This window comes from Colletotrichum lupini, chromosome 1 (assembly GCF_023278565.1).
Source record: "Colletotrichum lupini chromosome 1, complete sequence".
In the NCBI taxonomy this organism is placed as follows: Eukaryota; Fungi; Ascomycota; class Sordariomycetes; order Glomerellales; family Glomerellaceae; genus Colletotrichum; species Colletotrichum lupini.
In genome coordinates, this window is record NC_064672.1 from 8,086,972 (window position 1) to 8,109,073 (window position 22,102).

Consider the following 22,102-nt stretch of genomic DNA (forward strand, 5'->3'; position numbering starts at 1 on the left):
TTGACTGCGAATGCTAATTCGCATAAGCCCGTAGATATCTAATGGGTTTCTGTGTTGTCCAGCTTGTCTTTCTATGACTGGACCTTCCTCTCTTTGAAGTGTATGGCCCATGAACCAACTATCGTTTTATTCAAGTCGGACCTCAGCGTGAGTGAGTGACGTCCGTGATCTAAACCATGAGTTATTCGCAGATTAACGGCTTACTACGGAGGTAAATCCTGGTTTGAATGTTTGGATTGGCCGTCACTAGCTCTCATAGCTCATTTCTCAACTTGCTCGGAAAATCATATGCATTACACTCATTTTCCATGTGTGGAGAGAAAAATTAAACTTTCAACCAGAAACAACGTCAAATACAATTTGCAATTGCATTGCGGACAGAACTTGAGCCTAATAGCCCACCTAGAATAAGGATGCTTGACGGCGTGATGATAGGTATGTGAATTCTCTAAAGGTGCAACATACTCCCTGTACAAGCTCTGCCTGCCAAGGGATTGCATGGTATCTCATGAAAGTATGTATATGCGATTTCAAATCTTCTGGACGGATTTATGCCTGAAGCAATGCTTAATTGCAACAGCTCACGCCACAGTGGGGATGGCGTTCTTGCCATGCTTGTCTTCGACCGACTCGATGCCTCCCTTTTCCTCTTCCACGTCCACGGGCCTAATGCCAACCTCAGTTTCAGTGAAAGCATCGGCGATATTCCGGTACCTCGGGACAAAATTAACGGCCAACGCATATGACCATGCCAAGACAAAGAAGATAAGGGGGATGACCATAGCGATGCCCATGCCCTTGTGATCGGCAACGACGCCAAGCAACGGAGGTACAACTGCACCACCAGATACACCTGAGTTACATGCATTAGATAGCGAACCAACGGTCCCGACAATGAATGGAACGCTTACCTGCAATAATGAAGCCACTGCCGCGCTTAGAATGCCTGCCTAGGCCTCTCATGCCGAGAGCCACAATTGTCGGAAAGCAAATAGACTCGAAGAAAAGGACAATATAGAGCATGGCCATGCCGGTATCATCCTTCTGTGTGATGGAAGGGGCAATGAAGATAATACAGGATGACAGGAACGCCAAAAATACCCAACGGGGCTTGATATAATGCATAAGACCAACTCCAGCGAAACGGCCTATCGCGAAGGCGGCTTGGGCGCCAGCAAGAAGTTTGGAGCCAAGCGCGTTGTCGGTGTTTTCGCGACGTTCTGTCACATAGTTGATAAAGAATCTGGAACTATCGTTAACTTTTGAACTTTATCCACTCTAGACGAAGATCAACAAACCCCGCGATGGCTACCTGAGCACCAGTGTAGCAGAACTGGGCGAAAGAAGCGTGGAAGAGACGGTATTGCTTCCTGAAAGGCTTATCATCGACGTTGGCGTGCGTCTCAGAAGCTTGGAAAGCCATATCAGCATCGGTGATTTCGGGAATTCGAGCCAGCCAGAAGACGATCGCCAGCCCCCAGACGAAGACGGCGATGGAGAGATAGACCCATTGAACATTCTCTAGAGCACGTTTGTCGTCAAAAGCGAAGAAGACGTACGATCCCATGACGGGAGCCACGACAGTGCCGATACCATTGAAGGCTTGAGAAATGTTGATTCGAATCTCGCTGTACTTAGGAGGACCGCAGACGGTGATGTACGGATTTGCGGCTGTTTCGAGGGAGCCAAGACCATTACCGATGATGAAGATGGCGGCACAGAAGCCACCGAAGCTCTTGGCGATAATGCATGGGATCGCAATGAGGGCCCCCAGGCCGTATAGGAAGAGTCCAAAAACAAAGGTAGCTTTATAGCCCCAGTGCCTTAAGATCCACGCCGCGTGCCCGAGACTGGCAATGAGATAGGCTCTGTCAGGCAAGAGTCAGCATCCATGTCTATGACTGCACTGTTGCAGCCCTCGGAAGCCATGAGGTATCCGGGGACTAGTGGTAATGGCAGTGCGCGATTGTGCGTCGCTTAGCTGAATGCTGTGTAAACGCATGGCAGTAGACGCCGATGTAGACACCGGCAAGAAGCAAGTCGGCGAATCGCCGCCTTCGCCGATTGTTCCCGTGTGAGAGGGGGATTGTGACGACGGACATACCCAAAGTAAGCAGCCTGCAAGCCAGAGGACCTAGCCCGGGTGATGTGAAGTGTATCTTGAAAGTGTTTGTTCAGAGTGTCGAGAAGGCCTGATGATGAGATTCTTAGCATTCCTGTATGCGATCGTCAATTGTTGTGTTGCTGCAACATACCGTAGGAAAACCCCCAGAGGAAAAATAGGATAGTGACAAGAACGATGGGAAACAAAGATTCCTTTAGCGTCAATTCGGCAGCGTTCGTGCGGACATTATCCTTCTGGCGCAAAGACCGTTTGCGGAAGAACTCCTTGATACCCATCTTGCAAGTTTGACGAGGATGATCGAGCGCCGTGTTGCGCTGGGTCTGGTGGTGGCACTGAGAAGATATTGGAGTGATCGCGACCGTTGCGGTCTGGTGGGAAGGTCAAAACCTCAGTACCGAGGCGGACGTGGCAGTAGCCTTTGGACCGATGGACTGCAATTTGCAATGCGGTGAGACGCGTCCGAGAACAAATAAAATTCTTCTGGAACGAGGAGACCCGGGTCAGACGAAAGCTTATAAGAGCTCAAGCCGGCCGCATTTTCGGTCGTTTCGAGCCTGATCTTCCCCTGCACGAAAGCGAGATGGACATGACCATCCTTGGCTGCTTCTTGGCTTCTCCATGGTTACATGGCTAGCAGTCCCCGATCAAAAGACCAGTCGCACAGCACTACGGGTACTCAATTCTTTGCTGTGAACAAAAGGCTCGGGTGGAGCAACGGTCTTCTGGACTGATCTGGGGTAACGAGCGTTTGGAGAGGATTGCGGGGATGGTCACCGCATGCTCTAGGTCGCCGGGGAAGCAAAGATGGCCCCATCCATGCTCGGTCGAGGTGCGGGGTGAAGGTTGGAGCAGCCAGTTGAAGAAGACGTGGTGGATCTCCAGAGAGAATACCGGTAGAGAGGACATCCTACGGTAACTCACAGAGAGTTCGCGACCCAGCCTTGGCATGTCCATCATTTACTCGACGTGGCTCCAATTCCCCCGAATCAACAGCTTGGAGGATGGCTGTCAGACGAGGGTAAGTGAGGTGGGGATTTTAATCAGTCTCTATGGTGGTGATTGGACATGGAGGAGGACGGCAGTTCAACGAGTCTGGGGTAAATGGTCCGGGGCTCGATATAAAGATGGACCGAAGGACGCTCAGATTGCGGAGTAAGCGGATGATCATTCGCTCGGCGGACCGATTGGCGTAAGGAGGCCAGTTGGTTCTCTGTCAGGGCCGGGGGGGCTATGTGACATCACCTCCTCAGTTTGTTACACTCTTCGCTCTCGTGATCATTACGCGCTACTGGCTCAACTGATATTCACGTGGAGAGAAGTCAATTTACATGATTTCCTAATAACACTGAGTGTTGGCTACCGCGTACTTCAGCTGTCGGGGCTAGACTGGGAGCAGACGAGATCCACCGTCAGCCCCAGAGACTCGGGACTAGTGGTCCAGTCACATCAGCGACACAATCTGAGGGTCGAAAATCCGGTTTCAAAAAACTGGAATCCCTTCTGCAAAGATTCTACGCGTCAAAAAGATATCAGGCACTCCCATGGAGGGCGGTCCAGCAGCGGTTAAATTTAGCCACATAGACCTCCCCTATCAGAGGTAAGGTAGGACAAGCTAGACCTTCCAGCCTCCATCCACAATCGCGGGATGGCGTGTTTGGCGCCGCTAGCCGAATGCCTCTAACCAGACTTTGGAGTCGTCGGTGCTCCGAGAATGTCTGAAGGGATCGGACGAAGACTGGAACGGCCGATGCAAAAGTCTTTATGGATATAAATTCCAACAACAAACAGGTCCGCCATCGAAATGTTCCGCTTGGCGCTAGACTCACCGGAGACAGTCGACGATCACTCGTTGATTGCCGATAGCTGAAACAAACTTAGGCTTACCAAAGACGACAAGACGAGAGGAACTCGATACTTTACCGTGGGGTTGCGAGACCGCTTCGCTGGCGGACTGATGTCGAACGATATACGAATGTAGATGTCTTTACTGCCAAGCTCATGGACACCTAAGTGACTTGAAGTAAGCCAAGGCCAACTTCAATTGCTGAAAGTCGTGCTGCGAGCAATCGACTGAACATGACTCGCAACAGCGTCAAATTCTTCGGGACTTGGTTCTTTTCCGATATGGTCACGTGAAGGTTACCACGGAGATGTTCACAGCTGCAGCCGACTGTGACCAGTCGGCGCTCCCTACTGACAGCCGACAAGACAAATTCGGGCTATCACCACAAAGTATCGTCAAATAGTTATCAGATATCAACGCCAAGATAGGGATCATTCGCTTCAACGTCTCGAGATACAGATTACAAAATGATTTAAGGCAGGGTCCTTATAGCTTATTAATCCCTGGAATAAAGCCGGAAGTTCTCCATGGTAACCATCGGGCTATCATCTGCTGCGTCGATAATTTGTTCTGAAATTTGTCCGGATGAATATGGCAGGGCCTCCAGAACCGTCGTCCCAGACAACTTAGGACTACTGCAGTGGGTTTAAAGTACAAATACCTAAGAAGCAGTCTACCGAAGTGGCAGACTAACTGCGCTTAGGCGAACAGCGATGTGTGGCCACATAACCTTTCTTACATTCAGCCCATGATGACGTGACGAAGTAACTAGGGAAAGGTTTCCTTGGCCTGAAGTGTCTCGCAGACGCTTACATCAGGAACCATGTCTACTATGTTGATTACCTCTGTAATTCTGCTAAGTTAAAACCACAGCTACAAAACCAAAAAGGAAAGCGAATCTGACATATTTGGCCCAAGGGTCTAACTACCTATTCCACAATTTGTTCCGGGAATGGGGGGCCATTTGACCTGTCTTTAGTGAAGTCTCCGCAGATCAAGTGAATCAGTTGCTCTTTGATAAGTGTCTAAAACTCACATTGTCTTCTTTGACTTCTAGCCATCTACTGATGCGCTTGTAGAGAAGTAGCTCTGCTAGCTGGACGACATCGAAGATCAACATCATCCATATTTCCCCTCTGCAAGATATGCAGGTCAACGAGTCAGGCCGAGATAACATTCAAATCCTGTAAAACTTGCTCTAGCTCCTTCTTCATAGGCTCTCTAAGCTTGCTTGTACTTAGCCAACCTACTTCATCTCCGTATGGCAGCACGGGGGGGGGGGGGGGGGGCAGCCTTGGTGCGCCTTAGCTATACTGGTACCTACTTCATGCAGAAAATAAACCACACCAGTGGTTTCACATGCGCCGTTCTAGGAAATCAAGCATCCTGATATTGTATTAGCTCAGTGCACCATTGATGAACGTTATTGCAGCAACTTTGCACCGTCTCGTCCACAGACCTACTATAGGTAGTTAACCAGCCATCTTACTGTGTGAATAGTAGATCCCAATCCGAACTCGACAGAACTTCACCTAGTGTTACCACGCACATCAAGCTGCAACAATCTAAACAACTTGTTCCATTTCTTAGTTTCTATATTGAGGCTTTTGCTTCCATTCCAATCATAGGTTATAGATAGCGGAAGACTCTCGAACTATAATTGCCACCCAAGCTATCAATACCGAAAGTAATCAATACCAAACGCGGCTTGAGATTCAAGATTCTTCCTTTTAAAATTATCTATAGATGATTCTCGCCAGATGTAAGTAGGTGGCGAAAAGACATGAAGTATGTACAGTCTTCTCGCTGAATTTTCCTCGAAATAAGATCTCTTGAAATACAGAATGCTCTGATTAACTAAGGCTCGAAAACTTTAGACAAGTTCATTTTCACTGAAAATTCTACACGATGTATTTCATACGCCGCATCATGCAACACCCTGCAGGTCAATACAACGGTTGTTCGACGCACAGTGATGAATCAAGGCCTAATACAACCGGAGAGAGGCCGGGCATTGCCACGCCGTCTCCCGAGTGCCTGCTACGCGGTCAAACTCCGGCCGTGGCCCACTCAGGCCGGCAGACCCCTGATTCCGGCCGAAACGAGATGCCGGTTCATGCATAGCGGGAAGACATGCTAGCTCGATGCAACACCGTGCTGCATGGTATCAGAGTTTACTATAGCCTAGTATCCCATGCCATTCCTTGCTTCGACCCCTCGCTGTCCTCAGGGTTGGGTTCTACGCAGTAGGCTCGAGCTAGAGCCATATTCATTACCTATCAAGAACGGAGCTGGGTTAGAAGAAAGTCAAAGATCACTACTTGACCCATGTACGAACAAAAGCGTCTCTTCCCATCAAAATGTATTGCAGAACTGAGTCTGCTACGTTCCAGTTGGACCAAGCAACCGACGGTGATCGAAAAGGGGCAAGCAGAGGAGCAGAACGCTATTTGTAGCAAACCTCGATTGTCTGAGTAGCCATTAATAGAGGTGGGATTCTATGATTGAAATATCTTCTTGCTCATAATAACACTATGAAGTGTCACCTTGGCATCACTGTTGAAAGGAAAATGCTGGACAGCTTCGCTGAGGCTGCCGATGAGAGGGACCCACGTTGACGGCCACCCCGACCGTATAAGTATGCAAGTTTTCTAGAGGCCTTCAAGATTGAAGCACAAGCAACATTTTTTTTACAGATCCGGACCCAATAGCGCACAGAGTCAGGGGCCATGCGCAAATGCACTCATGCAACAGTGGCAATTGCATATTATTGAGGCGGTCTTGATTGGAGGATTAAGAGGGATCGGGTCGCCTCTCCTGAGGAACCATCCAGCACCGCCCAGTCGATGAAGACCGGCTTGGCCTCTTATGTGGTGTTGTGTGAACTCGGTCTGTCCTGACCTACGGATCAAGCACGTGGGCTCGGGGACGGCGAAGTGTTGGGCGGCTCAGCCGAAGTGGGGTCCAATATAAGCGGCGCGGGAACGGCTGGACCTTGAAGAGCCGGATCACAAGTTTTTCAACTGCAGGGTTACGAGCTATCGATTCCGTATCCTCGGGTCACTAAACCTCGAGCGTGACTTCGGAATGTCTCACCATAGCTGAAGATCCGTCAGGCTCGCAAATATTTTGACAATGTTGTGACGTACAGCACTTGCGGCGCATCAGGCGCTGGACTGGAGCGCCGAGATTCTTGTCATCAGGGAGGCAGAAGCTTGGTTCTGTGGCAAGCTTTGCCAACCTTTCACCACTACCATGGAGGACGTTCCTTCAATACCGATCGACAGGTTGTAAGTCTTGGACGCGTCCTGGCATCGGATACCCGACTTGGCGATGAACAGGTTGTGAACCTCTAGAACTTCAGTCCAAATTTTGGTGGTGAAGATAGCTTCATCACGGTCCACGCGATGGAATCCCTCGAGAAATTGACCGAAATCGTGTCTTGAGCACGGGCTGAACTCGCTGGAGTTGTGCACCAAGGGCTGACACGTGCGACATCGCCAAGCACCACAAGAGCATAGGAGGAACATGAGTCGGCCCCAAAAGAGCGGCTCACCCTCACCAGGGCTCTCCGGCTTGCCGCGGCGGGCTAGAGTTTCTTCGATCGCGTTCGGTCCAAAGCAAACCGGGCGAAGACTCTCGATCGGGAGACCGAGTGGACTAGAGGAATTCGTGAATCAGCTCACAGTCAGGAGCATTTGTCAAATTGCGAGGCGCCCGAGTCTTCTGGCCACGGTTGGCACCTGTGGTCTTCAGCTAGAAGCATGGACATGTGCGGCGTCAGTGAATATTGGCTCGTAATTCGCCGGCTGGCCTGTCTCTCATCGGAAAGTTGGTGGTGACATTACGGGGCTATACCGCAATGGGGACCGAGCGCCAAGAGCTGCTGGGAAAAGGTTTGGCAACAGACTTTTCGCAACGTGCTGTCGACGCGCATTCCTGGTGGTCGAGACATCGGACCAGCGTTGATCTGGTGGGGGTTGGGCTTGCCGGTGGCTGAGAGAGTTCGAGCGGAAGACTGGAAGCGAAGACCCCTCGTTCGCGGGGATTCCAGAGACGTCTGACTCTTCCCAGTGTCTGTGGAGAAGGCGCACGTCGGTCCATGTTGGCAGACCGGAGAGGCAAACCCTTATCGGTAGGTTGGGCGACGGTCGAAGGAGGCGTGCGTGGGGTTATCGTCCATTGGCAACATCGCCTCTGACCAAAAGGCCCGTCAAGAACGCAAGACAGACGAGAAGTTGTGCGCAAAGAGACGGCGTAGCAACTGACGAGACGAACGTCTAAAGGGCTTGGCATGGTCTTAATATGTTGTTCGCCAAGTTCGACGAGCAGGGGGGTTCAACGACCAAGTCAAACAACTGTAGCAAACAGATGCCACACGTGGAGGGTTGAAGCCCCATGATTCGTCAACTCCAGATCCTCCCCAGATGAGATTCCACGCCCAAATAAAGCTTGCTGGGTGGGCCCAGAGTCTCACAGACTAAGCTGCTAGCATGCTAGGGATACCGACATCTTGGCACGCTAGCCGTAAACAACATCCTTGATGCATCCCGTTCGGCCTGCCATCGAGGTCCCATCGTCAATCCTGGAGTGATAGAGTCGATGAAGTGGGTGAGAGGGGGGTGTCCATGTACGAAGAGAAACTTAGTCGGCCATTGACTACACATTGAGCCACGCTTGATTGAGGAGGAGGAGAAAGACATCGGAGCATGGGGGGGGGGGGGGGGTGTATCAACAACAATTTGAGTGCTCACTCGGAACCAAGGCTGGTATCTGCTGCAAAGCAGACACCGGTTACTTTCTGTCAGTCAGACTCGCCAAGAGAGCACATAAAAGGTTTATCGTGCGCGCCTTTCCCATCATTCGATGCCTTGCTTGTCCCGTCTTCTCTAGCAAGCACCTCTTCCCCTCCTTTATCGAGACCACAGAATCTGCTCGCCAAGTCACAGCCAAGCGGCAGTCAGTCACAATGGCGCTCGATCAGTACACCTACGTCTTTGCCATTGGCACGTTCTTTGCTATGCTCGATGCATACAACAACGGTGCTAGTAAGTACAGTCCTCCATCGGGCGAAAAGGCGCAGACAAGACAAGCGGTCTGCGGCTGCTGATATACTTTGGCGCTTCAAGACATCAGACACTGACTCGGCTCAACTTTCAGACGATGTCGCAAACGCCTGGGCGACCAGTGTATCATCAAGATCAATTACCTACAGACAAGCCATGATCTTCGGTACCATCTTCGAGATGTTGGGCGCCATCACTGTTGGTGCGCGTACGGCCGACACTATCAAGAACGGTATCATCCCCAACAACGTCTTCAACGGCAACCCGGGTGTTCAGATGCTCGCCTTTACCTGCGCCCTGGCCGCCGCTTCTTCCTGGGTCATGTGGTGCACGCGACACTCTGCCCACGTCTCCTCGACATACTCTCTGGTCTCTGCCGTCGCCGGTGTCGGTGTTGCTGTTGCTGGCGCCGACAAGGTTCAGTGGGGCTGGAACGGCGGCAAGGGTCTTGGTGCCATTTTTGCTGGTCTGGGTATGGCGCCCGCTATCTCAGGCTGCTTCGGTGCCATCATCTTCAGTCTCATCAAGTTCGTGGTTCACGTTCGCAAGAACCCCGTGCCCTGGGCCGTTTGGACTTCGCCTTTCTTCTTCCTCATTGCCGGCACTATCTGCACGCTTTCCATTGTCTACAAGGGCTCTCCCAACCTTGGTCTGAGCAAGAAGCCTGCGTGGTACATTGCCGCTGTCACCATGGGAACTGGTGGTGGCCTTTGCCTTCTCGCCGCGCTCTTCTTCGTCCCCTTCGTCCACGCCAAGGTCATCAAGAAGGACTACACCATCAAGTGGTACCACTTCGTCTACGGCCCTCTTCTCTTCAAGCGTCCCGCTCCCGCCGATGCCGAGAAGGCCAAGGTTCCCAACTACGCCGTCGTTCAGGAAGATGAGCACGAACAGACTCTTCCCTCTCACGAGTCTGTGAAGTCTTCCGAGTCTGGCGATGAGCCTCTCAAGGAGACCCACGAGAAGGAGACCCACGTTCCCCAGGAGAGGTCCCTGGCTGCTGCTGAGATTGGCCAGGGCCCTACCTACAAGCAACTCCAGGCTGAGGGCGAGGCCAGGTTGCACGCAAAGATGATGAAGAAGCGTGGTCCTCTCGGCTGGGCCATGCGCACCCTTCGCGACAACCCAATGGGCGCTGGTCAGATCTACGAGTTTCACAACATGAAGATTGCCCTTAAGCGTATTCCCGCCATGATCACTGTTGGTGCTCTCTACGGTCTTCACTACGACATCCACGCTGCCCAGACTGGCGTCGCCGGTACCCCCGAGGGTGAGCGCATGAAGCGCGTGTACGCCAGCGCTAAGAAGTACCCCAATGAGGTCGAACACACCTACTCTTTCGTACAGATCATCACTGCTTGCACTGCTTCTTTCGCGCACGGCGCTAACGATATCGGCAACTCTGTCGGTCCCTGGGCTGTCATTTACTCTGCCTGGAGTACCGGTGACGCTGCCGCCGCCAAGGCCCCTGTCCCTGTCTGGCAGCTTGCTGTTCTCTCCGCCACTATTTCTCTTGGTCTCATCACATATGGCTACAACATCATGAAGGGTGAGTCTCATCTAATTCAAACTCTAGATTGTCGCGGCACTAACAGACAACAGTTATGGGCAACAAGATCACCTACCACTCCCCCAGTCGTGGTTCTTCCATGGAAATGGGCGCTGCCATTACTGTCCTTGTCTTTTCCCAGTACTCTCTACCCGTTTCTACCTCCATGTGCATTACTGGCGCCACGGTCGGTGTCGGTCTGTGCAATGGTACTCTGAAGGCCGTCAACTTCCAGCGTGTTGGTCTCTTGGTCTTCTCTTGGATCATGACAATCCCCGTCGCCGGCACTCTTGGCGGTGTCCTCATGGGCCTTTTTCTTAACGCTCCTCACTTCTAAGCGCAATCAATTTTACCCTGGTGGGGCTTCCATTTGATACCATCTTCACTAGACACATAATGTACATGAACGAAAAAGGGGCCAGGCAAGGCATATAAATAGAGGCGGGTGGCATGTCAGTAGCATCAATACCACAGTTTTGACAATTATAATCTTTGCAATCCGGCCAAGATCTTGGCGCAGTCTGGAAGTAACTGAGTGAAATATGTGACAGCGCAGTCTCGATGAAGAGCGTTTGAAAAAGAATCCCACCAGCGCCGGAGCGGGTGCCCTCTGCGGCCCGTCCCACTCTTCAAGAGCCAAGCTGGGCATGTGACGTGTTCATACGAGAAGATATTAGTGATGTAGCCTCGATCTTCGGGGATTTCTTGGCAAAAGCAAGCTATCACCGTGTGGTAGATCATGATATCTCCGGGACGATGCATGGGATTAGCAAAGATGCGGCACAAGGTACAGTAAGTCTATCGAACTGAACAGGTTTTCAATCTATCCCCAACAAACTTGGCAAAACCTAAAATCAGCTCGTTGAAACAGAGGACAAGACATGAGTAGCTTCTCATCTCGTGATTGGGTGCTGGAATTGAAGTTGTCAAGACGTCGTGGGGTAGCGCCAAGCTTTTGTTGTGGCTATGCAAGCGTGGCATCGCCCATCACCTCAATTCCCCATGAGGATGCCAAGATTGCACATTCCCACAGTAAGAGCAAGCCTTGAAGAGGGAGGTAGCATGGTAATTGAAGTCGGCAATTGATCGCGTGATCAACAGTGATGCTTCGGCTTGGCGCTCTGCAAAAGCTGTACCTAGTAATCACCTACTCTTCATACCTGAGTCTTATCTGGGGATCCTGATGGGCAGGACAAACGAGGTACGGAGCTCATGTGATTAATTCACTCATACCTAGATCGTCCACTTGCACTGTCGTATTTGACAAACCAGAAGTGTGGCGTGATGAGGACCCCGAAGACCGTTTTCGATTTGCTGTCCAATGTACCTCAAGATGTGTAGTCAAACAAGCCAAGTCAGCGCCAAGGGGAATATCTATCCACATAGAGACCGAAGATCGGGCCTTTGTATGGAAAAGGGCTGTATTATTCTTGCCCGACCCTAGACTTTATCAGCAAAGTCTGAGGGTGTAACGGAGAATAAGACCCTCGTTGCGAGCGGAGTCAACTGCTTGACCAACTGCACTCAAATGAAGTTCTTGCCGTTCAATGATTTCTATACAACTCTCACCTCATGATTCATCGAGTATTATACACAGATGCCTTGTCACATGAACCTTGGGTTCTAGTATCGTTGGGTATCAGACTATGAAGCAGTGGAAAGTCTCTTGCTTCTCTCGTTGAATGAAGTTGAATGCAATTGACTGAGGTCACCTCGGTCTTAAGTATGGAATGATAATGTAAAATCAAGTTCTCAGACCAGCTCAATACATTCTGAATATTTCTGCCCCCCAATAACCCACCAGTGACAAAACGTGGAAAAGCCTCGTCCTTCTTGCCAACACCGATATGACGTTTCAGAAGATGAAATATAATTTTCCCGATATTATTGTATTTATTCTTCCCTGTGTTTTTGCGTATAGCCTCTACTAAGGCTAGATGTGTGCCTTGTCTATGCAGAATCTAGGTCAAGCATAGAATGTGGGCCGCGGACCAGGCGGCCCGTAACACAAATCATCGAAATCGTTGACTGCTCGACTTTGCAACCCTGAACAGCTACGAGAAAAGCGTCCCCTCTCGATCCTCGATTAAGTTTTGCTAAATTATTGCCTACCTTACTTGAGGGCGTGCATGCGCTCATCTCGAGGACTATCATCGTATAGCAGCGTAAGACAAGGTAGCTCACTGGCGTGAGTTGTCTACGTAAAACTCATCCAGTACATTTCATTTATAGTTCATACTTTATATAGAAATACGACACATTATTTGCTTAATATGACCAACTTGCTGAGACCATCGCGGAGCACGCATCTTGCTATGTGTTGGTATAGGAGCAAGGACCTTTCATTTGGCCGAGCCTGTGCAGTTGCCGAATGAAGGCCGAAGCTAAGACCATGTTACCAAGGGGCTTTTCACTGAGTAATTGATAGCAACGAAGGTCAGACTTGGCACCATAGAATAAGGTCGAAGAGCTCGGTCATTCTTGGCCATGGTTTAGTCTTCTCGAGAAATTGGTCACTTGAAAGGCCAAAGAGCAGTCAGCAGAGCTTCATGCAAACAGGCACGAAGTCATCGAGTGTTCATGCGGAAGTTCAACAGACTTGCCCCGGTTTATGCCCCAGAGCGGAAACGCGCGGAAACATGGGGCCCATGCTCGATGCCTCAATTATCGTATTTGATACGAGAAAAAGACGAACTCCGATTGGCAGCGGGCATTATTGGCCCCTCGTCAGTCCACTAGACCGCTCGCAGCAAGGGACCAGCTGAACTCGGCGGGGAGCTTCGCCGAGGCATGGAAGCTGTGAAACAACTGCAGCTGACGAGCGACGAAGTGACGGATCCGACTTTTGTCATGACAGAATTGCTGCATGCAACAACGTTACAACTATTAATTGATCGTCTACTTGATCTCGGGCAGTACCCTTGCAAGATAGATGTCGGATTGGAAGTCCAATTCGACCGCGGCATACAGCCGACTGCGCAGGGGCCAATTGGGGGCCCTATTTACGATTATCGTAGCCAGCCCAACCTACGGTTGGAACCTCCTTTTTACACCTACTACGCAGATATTCATATAGTTCAATTGATCTCTTCGTCAACTACGGTTCGAACCAACTACCCTGTAATAGGGATACCAACAATAGAGGACAATCAAGGAATAGATTCAAAATCGATCGTCTCAACGCTTGAGGATCTGACTCGAACAACCTCAAATAATGCCAGCCGGAATCACCCAACTATTGTCCCTTGCTCCCGGAGGCCCCGGTTCCCAGGCTCCTCTCGGAGCTTTACAACCAAGGTTGGGGGCTTCCCGCACAAGCATCCATCCTAACCCATGCGCTGCCACAACATTCTCGGCGCCATCGTTGCTAGGAGCAAATTTTATTTCCTTGGAAGCGTCTCTGGTCACAAACTTCAGCGGGCCTATACCTGCAGAGTGGAGATTCTCTCAGCCAGCTGTCGAGATACATAATGCCTCCTTCTGCAATATCACCGTCTCTTACACTCACCCTGGCCATAGTGATGTTGTCAATGTCGAGACCTGGCTTCCAACCGAGGACTGGAACGGAAGGCTTCAAGCTGTGGGAGGTGGGGGGTGGCGCGCTGGGAGAATGCTTCTGAGTTATACGACTATGGCCGGCGCTATCGCAGATGGTTATGCTACTGTAACCACGGATTCTGGACTTGGGGACGCCATGGGGCCGGACTCGTGGGCTCTGATAAGTCCAGGTAACTCAAATCTGTACGCATTGCAGGATCTTGGGTCACAGACCTTGTATGACGAGGTAAGTGGGCGTCTTTAACCGTGTCGAGGCTTCGGCTTCGCTAATACGTAGGAACCTAAGGCAGTCATCGCCAAGCACCTCATTGAGAACTACTACGGCAGGGAGCCTTCATATTCGTACTGGAATGGTTGTTCCCAAGGAGGTCGTCAGGGTGCGGCACTTGCCCAGAGGTACCCATCGATCTACGACGGAATCATCGCAGCAGCCCCGGCGATCAACTGGGCCGGGGTCCTCATCAACACCATATGGCCCAGGGTCTATATGAACGTCACTGAGCAGTATCCTCACCCATGCGAGCTGCAACAGCTCACTGCACTTGCTGTATCTGCTTGCGATGGGCTTGATGGAGTTAAGGATGGCCTTATCGCCGACACAACTGCCTGCAAGACCATATTTGATCCTCACGCCTACGTCGGAACAGAGTTCAACTGCCCATTGACCGGGAAATCGGCCAATATCAGCTACACGGCAGCCGCTGTAGCGGATGCTATGTGGACGGGCCCTTTTACGGCTGAAGGAGAGTCAACATACCTGTATGGTCTGGAAATGGGCACCGATCTAGTGTTTGGTGCTCAAACTAGCTGTACAGAAGATGGGAAGTGTACTGGAGTTCCCAACGCCGCTGTCACAGTGTTGTTGGCCTACTTCATCGGCAAAGATCCCGCTATCACTACTACAAAGATATCTTTCAAGGAATTGGAGAGAGCATACCACTCTTTCAGACAACAGTATGATGCTTACCTAGGGACTGATGACCCAGACCTTTCATCTTTCCGTAATGCTGGAGGCAAGATGATCACTTTCCATGGCTTGGTAAGTCTCCGCATATCATCAGCTATTACATGTACAGTCCCCGTGTACATGTACCTATCAGTACGGACTAACACAGCCTAAGGCCGATCCGACTATTCCGCCCAACAATACATTGAACTATTATAAGGACGTCTTGAATCACCAAGATGATGCACAAGACTTCTATAGATATTTCCCAGTCCCGGGACTGGGGCACTGCTGGGGCGGCCCTGGCGGCGGCCAGCCCATCGCGTTATTTGATCAGTTGAGGTCTTGGGTCGAGAATGGGACAGTTCCTGAAAGCTCTCCAGTGACCATCACAAAGCCGGACAATACTCATGAGAGGCAGGTTATCTGCCCGTACCCAAAGAAGGCAGTATACAGCAAGACGACGGCTGGAGACCCGGCAGGTTGGTCATGCGCTGTATAAAGGAGTTGGTGACCTCGTCCAGATTAAAAGGCATGAGTTGTGCGTGTCCTTTAGCGGGTGGTCTTCAAAAATCGACCTTGGGCTCCAGCTTTCAGACTATAAAGTGTCCTGCTGTACACTCCATATTACAATTGTAAAGATGTGTATTTCTAGAGTCTATCGAACGAAGGCGAAGTAATATACTTGAGTAAGCAGCTGCCTACAACAGAAGCTATTGTCACAAACGCTTCTCAAAGCGGTAGATACAAGGCGGATCCACGTATAGACGGGCAGAAGGGGGGGGGGGGGGGGGCACGGCCCACCGAGGCAGTGCTAGGCAGGGGAGTTCATAATGCCCCCTAGAGCCTTAAAAATTAGTGGCAACCCCCCCTTTGCCCTCCTAGAATTAATCCTCTATCCTTACTTCAACGCCCCCCTTTCCTCACCCGTGGGGGAGAAAAGTCTTCAAGAAGCCTCGAGACCCCCCAGTCAGTCACACATGAATTGTTCATCTCAGACGGCAGCTGGATCTAGGATATATCAACAGCGATGAGTGAACCGGACGCGAAAATTGCGAAACACGGAGATCCTGGCTGTACGTGTACGACGTGCCACATCACAAAAAGGCGATCACATAAGAAGTCCCGTAACGGGTGTAAAACCTGCAAGCGAAGAAGAATCAAGGTACGCAATGTGAACCTAACATTCCACTTTAATACTGACCCAGACACCAGTGTGATGAAGCCAAACCCCAATGTGGGCAATGCTCGAAAGCTATTATAACCTGCGATTTTGCCGCTTCAGCATCAATCACAGACCTCGTCCCAACTCATGATGTTATCGTCGAGACCGTTTCTCATGGAAATTCGCGGAGAAGAGGGAGACCGCGGAAAGATTGGGATACGGCATCCAAAGGGCTAAGCCCCCAAGAATTCTTCGAATCACCCGATAGCCTAAGATCCAGGTCAATCGACACAGCTCTCGTAGTCACGCAGAGCGGGGAGCAGCAGGAACAAGTAGCCTCGGATCTTCCTTGGATATGGACCGTAGATGATCTCGAGTTGCAGCACCACTTCTTAACGTCTGACGATCTTACATACTCAAATTCGCGATTCTGGCGGGAGAGAGTCCCCCGTCTTGCCTTCACGCACCATTACGTCCTGCATCTGCTTCTCGCAATCTCCGCACTACACTTATCCAAAGAGAAAGAGAACTCTACCGAGTCATCTAAATATGAGCAGCTCGCAGATGTTCACTACACCATAGGCCTACGCCAAGTGATGGCCATCATGCCAACATCTAATAAAGACTATGCTGGAGCACTTTACATATCTACCACGCTTGTCTGTGCGTATGCATTCGCAAAGAAGCCTAGCCCAGAACACCTCTTGATAGTCTCAGACGGAGAAGAAGTGGCATGGTTCGAATTACTTAGGGGTGTTCGAATTGTTGTTACAACGATGGGATGGGATGCCATCTACTCTGGAGTTCTGGGTCCCCTCTCGGCTGCCGATGACGAGAAGTCACTCCCAGAGCCAGGTCCCACGAGACGACTAGTCCAATGGGGGCCTGCCTTAAGCAGTCTTACAGACTTGATTACATGCTCTGGCGATCCAGAAACCCCCGTATACTTGGAAATGATTCAACGGGTTTCGTCTTGCTTTGAGACAACTTTTGGTACAACTGCAAGGCCAAGGCTTGATTGTAACGGCAAGATGGAGGTCATTATCGGTTGCATTTATGGTATCGATGATGATTTCGTGCTTTGTCTAAAACACAAGAGGCCCTTTGCACTTCTCATCCTGGCACACTTTGTTGTGTTGCTCAAGTCGCTCGAATGGATGTGGTACATAAAGGGGTGGGCAAGCCACATTCTTCATGGCATCGCACTCATTTTAGGGCCTCAGTATAGACAGTATTTGCGATGGCCAAGAGAAGAAATCGAGAGGCTTGGCAAAGATCGAGATCATCTCACTAATGGAGAATCGCCTTAAAGCCAGTTCGGGTCTTTGCTCTCAGGTTTAATGTATCTCAGAAGCACCATGGTAGCGGATGCCTGGTAGGCGACATCGGAATTATTTAATCTATTACACAAGATCCTTGTAACCCGGCGCACCTCCTAATACGATTTAGCACGCAGTCGGTCCAAAGTCGAGTCTACTTACCTTAGTAGTTGCTAGAGACTTTCAAACGCCCCGCTTCGTGAATTAACAAAAGCAGCGCTTATACCCATATAAATGAATTAAATATAAGGTTCGTATTTGATTATTTAGCTTATTTCTCGTGCTATATTTAATTATTTAATAATTAATTAATAGATTTAACTGATTTCCTAATTAGGAATTAAATAAAGCTATTATAAAAGTCCTTATAATACTAATTTATAGACTTTACTTTAATTAGCTCTTTTAATTAAAAAACTAACTTCTTATTTCTATAGTATTATTATAAAGCTAGTTTTTAAAATATTAAACCTCCTCTAGCGTAAAAGATCTTATTAATAATTATTATAAAATTAAAGTTAATTTTACGAAGCTAAATATCCTCTTATAGTTTATTATTATCGTAGGGATCGTAAAGATATTAAGTATAAACTTACTTAACGTTAAATAAGTTAATTAATAATTAATTTATTATTAGATTAGGTTAAGGACCGGCTAAGGGATAATTTATAAATAATATTAATTAAGTTTAAGTATATAATTAATTACTATATTTATTATTCGAGATATTAATTATTATTAATATTATAAGTTTTTTATAATATTTTTTAAAATTGTAAGGGTATTAAAAATAGCTTATAATTATTATAATAAAGGAGGAGGACTTAGATAAGGAAGAGGAAGAGGACTTACTATCTCGTTTATATACTATTTTTATTAATAATTATAGAGTCCCTTTTTTATATTAAATAGTTAATAGCTCTACTGAGGTATATCTTACCTCTTTTTTAGCTATTTTAATCCTTACTTAAGGTAAAAAATAATTATTATAATATAGAGTAGAGAGTTACTTAACTTAATATAATACTTATTAAAGACTTATTAAGTATTAATAATTAATAATTAAAAGTATTTTTATAAGTTAAAATTATTACTAAGAAATAGCTTTACCCGCTCCCTAAGTATATATTTAGATTAAATATAATAAAGGATACTACTTAAAGTTAGAGGTTAAAAAAGAGGTTAGGATATAAATTAATAACGAGCTAATTATTAACGAGGTAGTATTATTTTTATTAATTACGATTACGATATTACGATTTAAAAATTTTTAAAATCTATTTTCTTTTTTAAAAAGTTTATTATATAACTTCTTTTATTCTTTAAAATAGTTAATAAAGTATTTAAAACTTATTATTACTTTTTATAAACGGCTATAACTATCTCTTTTACCCTAGCCCTAATATTTTATTATTCAAAAATAAAGTAGCTTAAGTACTACTTTTAGCTTAGTTAGTAATTACTAATCGTTATTATTAAAAACGTCCTTAATAAGGATCCGTTACTTTAGATTTTTATAAGCTCGACTAGTTATTAAAAAGGTATAAATCTACTTTCTTTTTTATAAAAAGCGCTATATTATAAAATATATCGAATTCTACTTTATATTATTATTAAATATTAGTATAAGCTCTTACAATAACTTTTTAAAAAAAGTAAATATATCGTTCTTATTAGTCTTATTATTAACCTCGAGGAAGGCTTTATATTATTAAAATAACGAGTAAATAAATTTAATAACGTTCCGAAGCTTATTAATAGGGCCCTTTATATACTAGAGGTTAAGATCTTTTTAAAGTTATTTAGTATTAATTAATATATCTAATTCTTATTTAAATACCTCTTTATTATTACTAAATAAAAAGGCCTTATTAACGAGGTTAAAAATATAATTTTAATACTTTATCCTCTAGTTAAAAATATCTTCCTAAGTATAAGTATAAAATAATATAAAATATAAATAACTTAAGTAAGTATCGTTATTTAAAGTATTATCGTAAATAACTACTCCGACTTAATTACCTAATTCTTAGTCGTTTATTACTGATTTTATAGTCTAAGTAATATTAACCCTATCGTAAGTACTATACTATTATTATAAAATAATAAAGTATTATATTTATTACTTAATATAATTTAAAAAGTAAGTAAAAACGGTAATAATAATATTTTATATTAGTAAGGTTTATAAATTAAATAATAAATAAACTTTTATTATTAACCTCCGGATTTTTATTTTAATTATATCTTTCTTTTTAATAAAGATCCTACTTAGCTCCTTTTTTATATTTCCGTATAATAATAATATAAGAGATTAGGCTATGAGCACTTAACTAGCGAGGCTATAATATAAGTATAAGTATATTATAAAACTAAAGCTTATAGAGTCCTTTATAAGGGCTCTGTTTTTAAAAAGTTCTTTTATAATAAGATCCGTATACTAGTCGCTAAGTTATTAACGTCTTATTACTAACTATATCCTAAATTTATTATAATTACTCCCCTCTTATATAACTTTAGTCCCTAAAGTTATTACGTAATATCTTCTTTTAATACTAATAATAAAGCTATTAACGTCGTTATTCGTAATAAATTCTATAAGGCGTTAATAATATCCTTTTTTACTTAGGAATAAGGTATTACTCTTATCTCCTTATTTAATAAATACCTTATTATTATTATTTAGTAATAGCGCGCTAACTAGTTATTAAGTTAGTAATATATATTTATAATAAAGTATTCTAACCGTCGTAATATATAAGAGCCCGCTTAACCTCGTGGTTATTATTATTACTAGGCTATTAAGTATAGTAAAAGATTTTTCTCTTATTACTAATTACGTATTTACTTTTTTTTCCCTCTTTTTATTTAATAACCGTTTTATAAATTCTTTTTTATATAACTATACTTTTCTTTTTATAATATTCTAATTCTATATCGTTTCTTAATTATAACTCTTTTATTATACTATCGCTAAGTATTTATTAAAATATTTATTATTTTATATATCTAGGATATACTTAATATAGAGTATAATCCTAAAAAGGGCTTCCGTAGTCTCTATAGTAATACTCTTTATATACGCTACTTAGCTAGCTTATATTATAATATTAATAAGCTCGTTTATATTACTAGTACTCACGTTATTAAGTATATTATTTATTAAATTAATAAGAAGAAGTGTTTTATTATAAGTCGTCGAGTCCTCGCTAATCCGTTACTAAAATATTAGCTAACGATATTTCTTAAGTACCCGAGGAGCTATATAGCGCCGCTTAGTTTATTTAAAATACTTTTATAAAATTTTATAATACTAAGGAATAGGGTAGTTTTAATTCTTATAAGCGCGGCTACGTTTTTTATATTTTTAGTTATATTATTAGTATATAAAAAAAGGTTATTACTTATATTATTAACTTATTAATAAGTAATAAAATAAAAAAGGTCTATTTTAAATAGGCTACTTTTTAAGAGCTCGCTACTAATTACGAATATTTAAACTTATTAATCTTAATTATAATAAGTTATTAGTAATCGTTTAGCGAATTTTCTTCTTATTAACTTAGATTTCTCTTCTTAAGCTAATATTTTTAATATTAATAATAAGACTAAGATTATCTCCCGCTTTAGTCGCCTCTAGCTAGCTTATTTTTATAATAATAGCCGTATAACCGCTTTATAAAATAACCTTAACGCTTTAGCTTAATACTATAAGGAGACTCCTAAAGGCGTTATTATTATATACATTTAGGAGTTTCTTACTTTTCTTATTTTTTATAAACGTATTACTAAGTTCTTAGTAAATAAAGTACTTATTTATACCGTTATTATATATAGCGCTATCCCTATTTTTTATAATCCTAAAACTTAGACTCTTATTAAAAAACGTACTCTTATTACTAACTATATTCTTAATAATAATAACGAGCGGGATAATTTTAAGTTTAAGTTTAATAAGTCTTAGTACGAGAATATTAAATTTAAAGAGCTCGGTAATAACTTAAAAAATTCTCTTTTTTAGTATTATAATAAGCGCCGCTACTTTAATATTAATAACTCGCTAACCCTTATTTATAACGCTCTTTTTAATATAAATAAGGGTACTTTAGCCCTTAGTTATATTATTTTAAATTTTAATAAGGCTAGTATTATACTCCTTTTACTTTAAATAAAAGCTTTATAACGGCTTAACGAGGCTATGACTTATATTAAAATTAAAACTGCGGGTTATAATAAATAGTTCGACGTTAATAAGTTCTTTATAAATATTAATATTACTAAGGTCCCTTAGCTTAACTAGGACTACGAGAGCGTCGCTTTAGATAACGTCCCCCGTACCTAACCTATTATTAATAATAATAGCGTTACGGCCCCTATTTTACTTCCTATCCTACTTCTTATTATAGCTCCCGTTATACCTCTTATTATAGCTCCCGTTATACCTCTTATTATAGCTCCCGTTATACCTCTTATTATAGCTCCCGTTATACCTCTTATTATAGCTCCCGTTATACTTCCTATTATACTTTTT

At 45.1% G+C, this 22,102-nt stretch overlaps 4 protein-coding genes across 4 annotated transcripts; 2 read left to right on the top strand and 2 right to left on the bottom strand.

Annotated features, from left to right (window-relative positions):
* Window positions 1-581: 581 nt before the first annotated feature.
* Window positions 582-3,031, bottom strand: CLUP02_02342 (glucose/galactose transporter; the record flags this gene model as incomplete). Its single annotated transcript, XM_049281374.1, has 9 exons — window positions 582-853; window positions 912-1,243; window positions 1,299-1,850; window positions 1,945-2,055; window positions 2,105-2,192; window positions 2,256-2,445; window positions 2,521-2,556; window positions 2,613-2,736; window positions 2,796-3,031. 9 exons carry the CDS (start codon window positions 3,029-3,031, stop codon window positions 582-584), a joined length of 1,941 nt encoding a protein of 646 aa, XP_049137331.1.
* Window positions 3,032-6,466: 3,435 nt separating this feature from the next.
* CLUP02_02343 (uncharacterized protein) lies at window positions 6,467-8,151 on the bottom strand (the record flags this gene model as incomplete). The annotated part of the gene is made up of 9 exons (XM_049281375.1): window positions 6,467-6,619; window positions 6,685-6,710; window positions 6,795-6,833; window positions 6,899-6,962; window positions 7,065-7,160; window positions 7,217-7,628; window positions 7,712-7,782; window positions 7,879-8,045; window positions 8,118-8,151. 9 exons carry the CDS (start codon window positions 8,149-8,151, stop codon window positions 6,467-6,469), a joined length of 1,062 nt encoding a protein of 353 aa, XP_049137332.1.
* A 588-nt stretch (window positions 8,152-8,739) lies between these two features.
* Window positions 8,740-10,920, top strand: CLUP02_02344 (phosphate transporter; the record flags this gene model as incomplete). Its single annotated transcript, XM_049281376.1, has 3 exons — window positions 8,740-9,016; window positions 9,129-10,583; window positions 10,637-10,920. Coding segments are annotated over 3 exons (2,016 nt in total), but the record flags the coding sequence as incomplete, so codon positions are not given.
* A 2,243-nt stretch (window positions 10,921-13,163) lies between these two features.
* Window positions 13,164-17,562, top strand: CLUP02_02345 (tannase and feruloyl esterase; the record flags this gene model as incomplete). The annotated part of the gene is made up of 10 exons (XM_049281377.1): window positions 13,164-13,309; window positions 13,334-13,596; window positions 13,805-14,367; window positions 14,419-15,180; window positions 15,242-15,569; window positions 15,644-15,722; window positions 16,086-16,121; window positions 16,195-16,252; window positions 16,303-16,324; window positions 16,385-17,562. The coding sequence occupies 10 exons, from the start codon at window positions 13,164-13,166 to the stop codon at window positions 17,560-17,562; spliced, it is 3,435 nt and encodes a 1,144-aa protein (XP_049137334.1).
* Between the last annotated feature and the right edge of the window lie 4,540 nt (window positions 17,563-22,102).